Source organism: Phalaenopsis equestris, unplaced genomic scaffold (assembly GCF_001263595.1).
Source record: "Phalaenopsis equestris unplaced genomic scaffold, ASM126359v1 Scaffold000556, whole genome shotgun sequence".
NCBI classification, from domain to species: domain Eukaryota; kingdom Viridiplantae; phylum Streptophyta; class Magnoliopsida; order Asparagales; family Orchidaceae; genus Phalaenopsis; species Phalaenopsis equestris.
This window is the reverse complement of record NW_018164996.1, coordinates 230,838-243,943: the sequence shown is the minus strand read 5'-3', so window position 1 is coordinate 243,943 and position 13,106 is coordinate 230,838. Positions and strand designations below refer to the sequence as shown.

General features: G+C 35.2%; 1 protein-coding gene across 1 annotated transcript; it reads left to right on the top strand.

Annotated features, from left to right (window-relative positions):
* Positions 1 to 490: 490 nt before the first annotated feature.
* Positions 491 to 10,993, top strand: LOC110029295. Its single transcript, XM_020731525.1, has 2 exons — positions 491 to 2,678; positions 10,837 to 10,993. Exon 1 carries the CDS (start codon positions 567 to 569, stop codon positions 2,649 to 2,651), a length of 2,085 nt encoding a protein of 694 aa, XP_020587184.1. The 5' UTR covers positions 491 to 566; the 3' UTR covers positions 2,652 to 2,678; positions 10,837 to 10,993.
* The last annotated feature ends 2,113 nt before the right edge of the window (positions 10,994 to 13,106 follow it).

Here is a 13,106-nt window from a genome sequence, read left to right as displayed (position 1 = left end):
TAATACCTGATGTCGGCCGTTAATACTTGACATTCACACCACTCTTTCATCAAGATACTGGAGAAAAATGACAAATAGTACAATATGTACTTCCTTAATTATTTTTTTGATTTTCTCCCTTATGTTTAAAAGGGAAGGGAAAATGATAGTAAATATTTTTTTTCTCTCTAGATCCTTCTTTTATCTCTCTCATCTATGGAGATTACTTTTCATCCTTATTTGTCTCCTTTTTCTCTCTAAAATCTCATGAGTAGCCTACTTTGGACTCCGCTGAAAATGAAAATTTAATATCCTTTTTAGGTTCAAAGTGTCCCATCTATCACTTCCTATCACTCTACCATCTCAATGGGATTGAACACACAATATTACTCTCTTAGGGTTGATTGAGCTAATTTTTTGACCTTTGCTAAAATTTATGTATTCTTATCCCACCTAAAGATCATCCAATTTCTTCTAAATTCATCAAATAAATCCGTGAGTAAATCATGATTTTTAATTTGGATTTAAATCCCACGTCAACCCTTTTTCAAAACCAGGTGTGCTGCCAGCAAACTCCGAGGTCCCCCATGTCGCAACCTCCGCCATTGCCGCCGTCGCCTTCCGTTAACGCCATTGACGGACTCGAGGGCACCAGATTTGTAGCAGGAGGAGAGATAGAGAAGCCCGAGGAATCTGCCACTCCATCCGGTTCATTCATCAGCGATGCCATGCCCCAGCCCCAGTTTCCCTACCTTACACCGCATCCGAAGAAAGGCGCTGGCCGACGAAAGAAGGACCCTCTCACCCCGAAGCAACGCGCCACCGCTGAACGCAATCTCCATATCCTCTCCAATAACTTCAGCCCCCTTCCGTTTTCCCCAGCTAAAACCCTAAATTTCTCCGCCCACGAAGCTCTCTTCCGCGCGCTCGGTCTCTGGGATTTCGCCCACTTAGAGCTCGATCGTGAGGTGAGATCCGATCTTCTTGTCCATCTGATCGCTTACTACGATCCTTCAAATCGCCGCAGCTACGTATATGGCGCGCGAATCTCAGTTAGCCGCAGTGATCTGGCTCGTGCCCTTAGCCTGCCTATTAAGAAAGAGAAAGCTAATGCATTTGAGTGCATGGATGAGGATATCAGTGTCCTGCTGGAGTTTATTTCGAACTATATGCCCTATGGGGACGACATGTGTATATTACCTCCGGAAATCATGCAGGCAACTCAGCTTGTAAAGGACAAAGAGCCTCTAAAGGTAGATTGGTCAACGTTGATGTGGGTTTTGGTAGAGAAGCAGCTTTTGGAGGCTTCCAAATTCGGAGTTTGTCACTGTGCCTCACATCTGCAGTGTTTAATAAAGCACCAACAGCCTAATCTATTCCATAAGAAAGAGATGCCTGTTTTGGAGTCTGTGGTCGAGTCTCAAGAAGATGAGGTTTCGGTGGTAGAAGCTGTGCTAAGTATGGCAAATGATGATACTAATGTGGCAGAAGATAATGATGATTATGATGATGTTGCTGCGGTGAAGGTGCGGAGCTTGGAGGATTTGGGTAATGTGATTCCTGAGAAAGACACTGAAGAGTTGGGATTGACACTTGGTGTAGAAGAGAATTTGATGGATAGTTTTGAAGAAGACAAGGTGGGAGAAGATAATGAGTGGCCTGAAGAAGGGGACAATGAGGGCTTTGAGCATTGCTTTCCACGCTGCAATTCTAGAGAGGCTGTGGACATTGACTTTGAGAATTTGACCAAGCATGAGCAGGGTAGTCAGGCGATGGGGTATGCAGATGACCTCTCAGCAAAATTGTCTAATTTGGGGAGGATGTCATCATCAGACCTCTTGCAAGCAATGGAAAACACAAGCCACATAAGAATTCCTTACGATGAGCAGTTGAATTCCTTCAGTGCAGCTTCTGGAGAATTTTTGAGAATGGGCGCAGAGTCTAGTAAGGATATCCTAGGCCATGGCCCTAATGGTTCTCTGTATTCTGTGAATAATGGTAAAAGGCAAGCAGGTGCAATGAGTGCTGCAGAGGAAGACCATTTCGAACATAACCTGCAAAAAAAGATGAGGAGTGCTGAAACTTGGGGTAATATGCCATTATCATTTGATCATTGCATAGAATGCATGCAAACAGGTTTAGAAAGATTCAAATTACTATATGCAGAGAAAGACCAAAAAATGGCAAATGTGCAAATGCAGATGCCATATTTGAACCAGATGTTGCATGAGAAGGACCAGAGCATTCGTTCAATGAGATTAAATATTGAGGAGCAGCAACATTGGAAAATGGTACTTCACCATTATGAGCATGAACTGTCTTTGATGACCCAAATGCTGCTTGGTTATAAGAAAGCACTAAAAGAGACTCGATGTAGTTTCTCTGAATACAGAAAGAAATGCTCAGAAGATGTAGAAGCTCTTTACAAAGATGTTCCTGGGACTAATGGTCTGGTTCTCAGCACGAGGGAGTTTGAAAAACACCAATTGGAGAAAGATGGGGAGGAGCGCCAGAAGTTGCTATGCACATTTGGTAATCTCGAGGATGTCTTGATGAAATTCAGCATTTATGAAGAGCGCATCAAGATGTACAATATAAGGCTGGTTGATCTGGCTGGAGAAGTAAAGAAACTGAAAGAGAGAGTTGTAAAGTCCAATTTCTCAAGAATTTGATTATGCTTTAAAGCAACTGCAAGAGAGGTTTGTAAAGTCTAATTCCTCAAAAAATTGATTATGCTTTCTGACACTCCTCTTTGATGCGTGCTTTCTAACTAGTATGGGTCACTGAGTTTTAAGGTTGTGCCATAGGTTTATTTCTTAGAGCCCACTCTGCATAGATATCTTTTGTTACTAGTGTTAAGCTTAGTCTTAAATTTAGTATATAAGTATATTTCTCGTATCCTACACTATTTATATATCCTTCATTTTTAACTGTGTTATCCTATATTTTCTTGTATTCGGTGATTGCTGAGTTACTGTTTATTTATTGCTTTAATGGTGTAACATATTCTCAATAGTTGGGATAAGGCTAAAAATAATGATGAGAATGCTGATGATGATTATGATATAATAATTGTTTTCTGCTTAACGTGGGCATTAAATGATACAATGAATTTGCTAGAAAATTGCGTTTTAACATGCTATGAGAAGACTTCAGAATGGTTCATAATGTTGTAAATGTTGAGATTTTAATACTATCACAAAGATTACAACTAAGAAATTGGTCTCATGCCTAGCTAATATCATTTTATAAAATAGTATACTCTGTCATTTTGGCATATTTTTCTTGTAATAATGATGCACTTAATGTGGTGTATGTGATACAAAAGGAGAAAAATCTTTCTGAGAAGTTTGGGCAAAACAAAATATTTTATTTCAAGATCCCAAACACACACTTAAATGCTTAAAGATAAACATCTACAACTTAGGAGTTAGACGATCTCTCCCAAATCCTAATCCTAAGATTTAAACCAATAATCACATCATCCGCATAATAAACTCTATTAATGCCCAAAATTAATTACTGATAAAAGGACTAAATTGTCCTTAGGCATCAACATAACCATATTCCCTTCCAAAAAAGACACTGTTTCTCAAGGTGGAAAAAAAGAAATTACTACTGGATCAGGTCATTTAGCTCCCCACATGATGTCATCATCTGACAATTCTTTCCATTTAATCATAAATTCATAGAGTCCCTCATGAGTTTGAAATGTAGTCTTCTGCACATCCTTCATTTGCATCTGAATCTGATGGAACCTCGACTTCAAGTCAATCTGGAAGAATACTACAACCTCAAACAACTCATCCAGTGGCTCATCAATCAGTGGAATCTTTGCCAACTCCATATCATGTCTCTTTTATGCTATGCAACTCGATCAAGAATTCCAACACTGCGTCCTGAATTGACCTCATCACGGTCTTGAGCATCAACAAACTCTTGCACAATTTGGGGTTACCGTGAAGCACCACCATTTTGTCTCCCTCTTGTATACTCTGCAACGTTAAAATCAGGCTCTTGCACACTTCTCTACTTTTTTTGACCTGTCCAGTTTCCATCATTACCCGCAACAAAGGGCAATGGCCCAGTTGGATGTGGCCTTCCACCGTGGTCTCACCCATCGTGATTTCCTGTTTCAAGCCGCTATCTTTGGAGTCGATCTTCTACAGCCCCAAATCACACAACATCCAGTTTTGCTTACTGTCGTTAGTTCTAAACCTCCATATTTCGCACAATACCTTCCATAAGCTTCTGCACGAATCTGCTTCTAACTTCTTCGCTCAATTCTGCCTGCTTCCATTTGTTTTAGCATTCTGAATATCTACCTATTCCTTCTAAATGCTACCACTCGAGTCCTGTCCCTTTTCCTCTCCTCGATCCCGCTACACTAGATCTGCCTAAAGCAATAATGATATTCTGATGCCGCCCAAATCCTTAAGATTGTTGTCCCTCGCACCCTTCCAGACTTTGTGGCTTAATTCCACGGAGGTGGACTATGGGTTCGCGTGAAACTCCACAATCATCTTCATCATTTCTTCTAGGGCTATACAACTCCCTCTATGGACGAGAGCCACCCTCCATGAATAACTCATCCATTTTCGATCTGATTTGGCACAACTCTTACTCTAATTTTGATTTGCATTGTGATCAAAGACACATAAATCACGAAAGTATAAAGAGTTCGTTTATCGATCCTACGAGGAACAAACTAATTTTCCAAATGGATGAATTTTGTAATTTATTAATTCTAGGTTTAATTTAAAGATTTGAAAGATTGTGAATTTTTGAAAGTATCTAACTCCCAATTTTAAGATATGACCTAAAGTTACAAAAGTTTTTTTTTTCTAATGTGATAAACACACTCCTTTGATTTGGATCATGTGAATTCTTGATATTTTTATTATAGATTTTCAAATTAAAGTTGAAAACTAGGGATAAATATTCCTCACTCTATTTCTAGATTCCAGGAATCCTCTAGTCCCCTATGCGATTGCAAGCTTCTACTGGCAATATTCCTATTCCACTATGTGATTAAGTATATTTCTACTTGTTCTTCTAGCCTGTAGGTATTAGTCCTAGATCACAGGAGTTTTAACATTCCAATTGACCAGATTGAAAGTAAAAAAATATCAAAAGGATAACACATCAAAGTGCAATTAATTCCCAAATAATCTCACATAAATTCCATGAATAGAATACGATTTATCACAACCAAATCGAAGAAACATATGTAACTTAATTCTCAAACATGTTGAGATAAAATGAAAAAGATTTCATTACAATGCTCAAATAAAAAACATTTACAACAAAACAATTTAACCCAGAAGATAAATTGACTTGCTCCATTGCAATTCATCCTTGTACAATGCTCTCAACTGGATTTTTCTCTTTTTCACACATTCACAACACAATGAAACACTCACGCACTCAAGAAAACAATCACTCACGCTCATAAACACTTCTCCAGACGCCTCCTTCAAGTGCTCTGATGCAAATGTCGCTCTCCCGAATCCTTTCCCGAATGGTGCTTGAATGCTCTTTACTTCGAATGAAGAAGAAATAAAAAATGCATCTCTTTGGTGCGCACTGAACTGTAGAAATTGACAGAACGTGTTACTAGGCGTCTAGGCGCCTAGATTGACACTAGGGCACCTGACTTGGCACCGAGGCGCTTGGCTTGGCGCCAAGTTTCTTCTTGGGAGTTTCTCTTTGGGTGCTTAGGCACCTGCCTATGCTAACTTTCCAATTACTCTAGAGTTTTGCACGAATGGTGGCTTCATCATCTGGTTCTTAGGCGCCCTGCTTAGGCACCAGAACACTTGAGTTGGGCGCTGCCTTTTTAGTTGTCCGGGTTTGTTTGGTCGTGTGGGATAGATGTGAATGCCTAGGCATTTGGATTGGGCGTCGGGGCACCTAGCAAATAGTTAGCTTCCATTTACTCATGTGCTCCCTATTTGTTAACTTTCAACATGTAACCCACAAATACAAGCAAATATACTCTTAAAAAGCATGACAATGGCACAAATAACCAAATAAACATAAGAAATAGTGTGCAACTTTCTTAAACATCAAAGTCCACCGAACTTAAATATTTTTTGCACGTAAGTAATTCAACACCTAAAGTTAGAATTATTGGAAATTGATGGTAGATTGAACCTTAGGTTTTCAGTGTTCTTTAGCAATGAGGTAAATAAATCATTCAAGATGCATAAAACTTTTAATAAGATTGAATTTTCTTAGAAACTTTCTAATTTTCAAGTTAGTTTGTGTTAATATACTTTCTATATAATTACCTTTAATATACATGGATGACTAAAATAGGATTTTCTCTCAAATATATATAATTTAATTTGATAAATCAATCAAATAACACTAATTCAATTATTATTTCCTTGAATACAATTTTCTAAATTTAAAGTTAAAATGGTTCTTCATTGTCTGCCTTTTAGAATGGGGGTTGGTACCAATTTTAAAATTTAAACTTAGGGCCCGTTTGAGGTAGCTTATTTACAGCGATGACGTTTTTAAAAAAGCTACCGCCCGTTTGAATAAAGCGTTCCACGAGCTTATGGAAAAACGACGTTTTCCATTTACATTAAACGCGGATCGTGGGGGAGGACCTGCGATCCGCGTTTCATTTGGGCGAAAGACCTTTCGCCCTTGCCCTCTCCCGTTCGCTGAAAAGCTCAAAGCCGATCGGGGAAGCAGAAGGAATTGGAGAGATGCCATCCTATTTCGACGTCGATGAGATCCCTAGGCGACGACAACTATCTGGGGTTCAATCCTCACATCTCCTCCCAGAGCTACGGTTCCTACTCAACCTATGCTGCCGAAGAGTACGACAAGGACCCAATTCAAATCTCAGCCGACGGGATCACCTCCTCCGCCTTCCCTGCCGGCTTTGGCTTCATCTATGATGAAAACATCCCCCCCTCACCAGAGGGATACGACTATCTCAGACTCGATCTGGTAACTTTGCATTGCCTTATTTTGTAAGATTTTTGTGTGCTTTAGATCTATTTCTTTTTTACTTTTTTTGAGCTTTGATTGACTGCTTGAATTGAAGTCTGGAGTGCTTGTTTGTGGCATTGGTATTTAATTTTCTTTGATTTGTTGGATTAACTGCCCTGCTTTTGTTAGGAATCGAGCAATGCGTGTCGGATCTTGGAGATTTTAATGGGGTTTTGAGTTTTTATTATTATTATTATTTCTAGAGACAGTTGGATCATGGATGTTAGGAGCATGAACTGGCCTTATCTACAAAATGAATGCAAGTAGCAATGTTGAACTGGCTACTCGTTTTCATGCAATTTTTAAGTTGCAATTAGCATGTAACCATTTACCAACTTAAGCTTATAAAAGGAGCTATGGAGAGCCTCCTTTATACTACTCACATGATGTTGCTAAATCATTACTCTACCATCAGGTGTTAAAACTTATTTTGAGCAAATCTTTTCCTGATAATTTATATTCATTCTATTTCTTGTATATTATTTTATCTTTCATTTGACTCTAATTATCTGCCTGGTATGTGTGGTGCATTTTTCACTTTGTATTGTGCGTGTCAGGAACACCCAAGTTTATAACCTTGCCTTCTTTATAAACATCCTCTATCTATCACTGTTCTAATATTTTCATACATCCATATTAACATTTAATTAAAATTAATTACATTTATTCAAGTTCTAACAACAATGTAAGTGTATCTATTTAATGTTTATATCCAATTGTTTACTCTATGAAATAAAGATTTATCCTTTCATAAGTTGAAATAATTTATTATATATGAAAATAAAGTAAAAAACAAAAAAAAAATTATTTAAAAATTTCCTTTCCTAAAATATCATTGGAGTTAATAGTTGGTGTTAACTTATGAAATTCAACATAGGGAATAATTTGGATAAAGTTTTATTAGTATGAGACTAAAGTGGACCACTTTAAAATTTTACGACTAAATTGTCCACTTGTTGATAATTGGGAAGCTATTCTCTTCTTTTATGTATGCTATTTCATGATATTTAAATCTATCACCCCTAAATATCATTTTATGGTAAATTATACTATTAAAATTGTTAATAGTACACTTAGTTATTGTTCGGCTAATTTTTAGCCATTTTTATTTCTACTCTGACACTAATGTATTTGCCCATCTAGAAGGCACATCTTTACCTTTCATTGCAATGTCCTAACTTTGTAAGCCTAATTTTTAATTACCTTATCTGAAATAAATACAACTATTTCTCCTTGTCTGCCAAATTCATTCCTTCAATTATAATTTTTACCTTTGCAAAAGCCCTATTTTAGCATTATGAATTTTTGTCCTGCTCAACTAAAATATCAATGAACTCCTTTCTAGCACTTGAATCTAAATAACATCAATAAATTTTAGCTTTATGAAAGTTATCTTTTGAGTTTTAATCATAGCATTTGTTTGGCATAATCTTCTTGAGGAGCTTCTCGATTAAATGAATATTAATCCTTGACGTATTCTTATTATAATTTAAAATTTTGGTCATCCTAAAACTGCTACTATTGTTAGTTAGTGCTCCTTTATCCAAACATTTAATAATTTCAACAAAAAATTGACACATCTTGTTTGCTTTATGAGCACTAAATCAATACTCACGTACAATTATATGCTTTTAATATTTATAAAAATCATTCGATAATGTTTCACTATTTGTCTTATTATAGTAATATAACTCCCCAAAAGCATATTTTGTTAGCACAAATTTCATTACTCTTTTTCTTAAGTCAATTGTATGAAATGCACTGGGCTTTGTGCATGTTCAAAAAGTATGAGTCATAGGTTTGATCTCCTTATCAGGACAATCTTTAATCTCTCTTTTTTTTTTTGAAGTATTGCTTCCAAAATATAACTTTTACAGAAATTTGTTAACGTCTTAATCTTCAAAATTCTATCAAAGAGATTTGTTAATAAAAAACATCCTCCGAAACTCTTGAAGCTTAACTAGATATCTAATCTGGACCTATATTTATTCACTTATGTATTCTTTTTAGAGTGATACTAATTCAATTATTGGGAGATCAAATTTTTTTTATCAATCAAATGTCACCATCTTGTACCGGGATAATTATTTTGGTTCTATAAGATATGCATCCATAACTATTATTTCATGTAGTGTGAACAAACTCTCTTTGAATCACCTTCTAGTTTTCGTGGATAAATTATTTTTTCTTGCAAGTGAAAAAGAAGCCAATTGTGATTTTGCGGCCTCTTATTTAAGTAATAGAACATTCTTAATGGTTTTTTGAAGTATGCGTTAACTAATGCATAATAATCAGTAACTGGAAAATCTAGTATAGCTTCAATTGTTGCATTTTTATATCTTATTCCATTCCCTCGAATCCTCTCATAGCTCATAATCATATATTCCATTTAAATCTCCTCCAATAAATATCATTTCTTTCCTACTATGTATTATTAGCTCATTTAACAAACACACTACGTCCTTCTCATTAAAATCTTAACAAACCTTGGCGAGGGGATGGAATTCCTGCAATAACCTTTATAGCTTTTAGCCGAAAATAAGTATGTGAATCATTGGCAAGCTTTGCCTCCTTTGGCTTAACAAGAGATGTGAACCTTCTGTAGCATCCAATGCACTAGCAAGGGATAGACGCCTCTTGAACAATGTTCTTCAGTGCCACTAGTCATTTCCATCACAGATGGAACTTTCCAGATGCCATTTTCTTTACATCTCTCCATTTTTTGTTTCATAATTGTGGCACCCAGTGGAAGAAATGAGAAATATAGGGAAATGAAATGGGAAACCGTGGAGAGAAAGAAGTGGGAATGTTATACATAAAGGGGAAAATAATTCCTTTTTTTTTACAATAGATTGGGGGTGCATTTAGTGCCATATACTTAACGGTAAATCTACAAATAAGCTTTTTTTAAAATAAGCTCTTATACAAAGTAAACTAATAAAGCACACAAATGGAAGCAGTTGGGTGAAAAAAAGATCCATTGCTATAATTTCAATCTTGATTCTTTAATCCATAATGGGATATGTAAACCACACCATTAAGTCTTATCCATCATCATCCTTAGCGAACACAAACACCATTGAATTTTTGAGGAAGGTAGAGCTTTTTGTCAACATGTTAAATGCCTAGTTATGTAATGGGATATTCACAATTTGCAGAATCACTTTAACAATTGCCTCAATAATGAATAAAGAACTTTACATCAATATGCTTAGCTCTTTTTGACATACAGAATTTTTCAAGAGTATTATTGCATTTGTTTGTCACAAAAATATACATGAATAAGTGTAGGTATTGATTGATTTAATATCTTAGAGATCAACCCTTTTAGCCATACAACTTCGTTTTTTACTCAGATGCTTCAATGTGTTCAACTTTTGTTGTATATAATATTATAACTGGCTGCAAATTTGCCTTCCAACCAAAAATATTTTCAAATAGCTTAAACACATAACTTGTACACCTTCAAGTATTAAAACAACTAGCAATATTTAAGTCTACATTTAGCATAATAAAAATTTTCATACTTTAATCTCAAGACAATGGCATCATCTAAGAAACTTAGAACCCATTTTGAATGCTTGAATCTGCTTAAAACACTAAGTGAATAGGCCAAATTTTCCCTTCAACAAATCATACAATACATGACACTAGCCATATTATTGTGGTAGATATATGATCTTTTAACATCATTTAGTGCTTGAAATTACTCAACTTAAAATTTTGTACAACAAATTTGTTTAGAAGATGCCCATCCAATTTTTGTTTACATTATTCTCCTTGGGAGAAGAACGATTCTTGTCTTTGTTATTCTTGGTGATCTTTAGTCCAATAATTCTTTTGCAGGATCAAAATACTTCATTTCAAATTCCATCCTGAGCAAGTCCTTTCAAGTTGAGATTGTTCTAAGTAAGCACTTGCAAGTAACATGTCACCAAGTTCAACCAAAAGATGGATAGTGCTGACTCCTAAGATGTAACACACACACACACACACACACACACACACACACACCATAATTGCTTTGAGTGAAGTTAAAATTAAGTATATATTCATCAAATCTTTTGTACTACGTTCTTGGAAATTGTTTCAACTTATATAATGATTTCTTATGCTAACATGACTTCTTTTTAAAAATTGGCAAATTCTTTAGGTTAATTTATATAGATAGTCTCCTCCAATTCTCCGTGCTTGAATATTGTTTTAACATTCATATACTCAAGATGCATGTCAAAAACCATGTTAAGAGGAACATGGATGGATCCATTCCTCCAATAGGAGAGTGAATTTTAACATAATCTAGATCCGTTTCTTTTGTAAACTTTCTTATTAGAATCCTAGCTTTAAATATTGGCTATTCTATTATAAGAATTCCAATCTTCTTATATAAACATTTGCTGCTGAAAATTCTCTCATTTATTGATTTGTTTACCAACTCCAAATCACAATTTTCTTAAGGAAGCTCTTTTGATTCATTGCTTTTGGTCATCTATTTTTGTCTGCACTGTTTGCGGCAGCTTTCTAGGAGCTTAGTTTGTCACTTGATAAAAATTATCACAAGTATATAAGGAGTAATATTTGTTTGTCCGTATTGTTGTGATGCTTGAATTGGATTCTTAGAGCTAGCGGACCTAAATATTTATGCTCAAATGTTTTCAATGGTTTGCCAACCCAGCTTTTCTGAATTTACCTTATTTGATTCGTAATCATTGTTTTAAAAATTTTAAGATTCTTTGGCTTATCCACCTGAAGTTATTTCTAGTTTGCATTAATTGTTTTGCTTTGGCTTATCGATTAACTGTTTCACTTAGGCCCATAGTTCTTGAAACTAAATTTGTCATTTTCCTTATTAACAATAACATCTTGTTGATCGAATTTTTAGGACGACCTAGTTTGAAGTACCATAACTTATACTCTTCGACATCACCAAGATATCTGATAATGCGTTTCAAAGCTCTTGGTTTATTTTCCTACTTAATTTAAGTATATGCAATGCAACTACATACTTCTAGCCAATTTTGTCTTTAAAGTTTCATTTCACGTTTCTTTGTGGATTTTGAACTCAGTCATGAATAAGGAAACGTATTTAATTAATATTCAATTGTACTAATCGCTTTCACCCATAATATTTTTGGTAGATATGCATTATTTAAAATGTATATTTCTTTTTCATGACATCTTAAGAATTTTTGCATTCCTTTAGGCTTCCATTATCACATATAAATTTGTATTCACTATAGTTTACTTCACTAAGAAAGTTGAAATTTTTATTTTGCTCAATACCATACCTTTATATTTTGAGTAATCACTTCACTTTGAACTTTATATGTTTTGTAATTTTCAAGTTGCCCAATGCCACCTTTTTCATTGATTGACTCGTTAAAACTTGTTTGGACACATTTAGAGTTGATATTCTATTTTTTGCTTGGATCTGAATATGGGATTAAGAGGACCTTCATATGGTCATAGTTGCAAAATCTCTATCATCTCTTACCTTTCATTATTTTTGCTTTTCCTCTTTAAGCTCTATATTTTTTAAAAGTAAGCATCTTTATGGCAACAAAAGCATTTTCTTCTTGACTTTGAATATAATTTTGATTGGTTCTTGAACTTTGGTTCCCATTTTCTTCATTATCCTCATACTGTTAGCCCTTCAGCATGCTTTCTTGAATAGATATATCTTATCTTTGTATTTCCTTTGAAATTAGTATGGTTTTTTTTAGCATGGACAAGAAGTTCTATTCATAAAGCATAATAGCTCCTTTTTTTTTTTTTGTTAAAAGAGCATTATTCGACTCCTCATTTATTAATCACAAAAGAAATTACAAAAGAAGGAAAGAGGACCTTTCTAAATCTCACATACAACACACACAAAAAAGAAGAAAACCTAAAGGTCTTCTTTCCAAAGAAAAGAATATACAACTCACACACCCAAAACACCACATAACAAGAGAAAAAATAGCCAAAGCCCAATTAAGAAACATCCTTTAAGGCCAATTGAAACAAAACATCAGGAATAACCTTGGAAATCTGGGCATTATTCAACTTTAATCCAAGCTTAGCCGCCCAATGAGCCACCATGTTGCCTTCTCTCTTTGTATGAGACCATCTAATAT

What these genes read in the sequence shown, in the direction of transcription:
- LOC110029295 (XM_020731525.1), top strand. Translation starts at nt 567, where the DNA reads ATGTCGCAACCTCCGCCATTGCCGCCGTCGCCTTCCGTTAACGCCATT.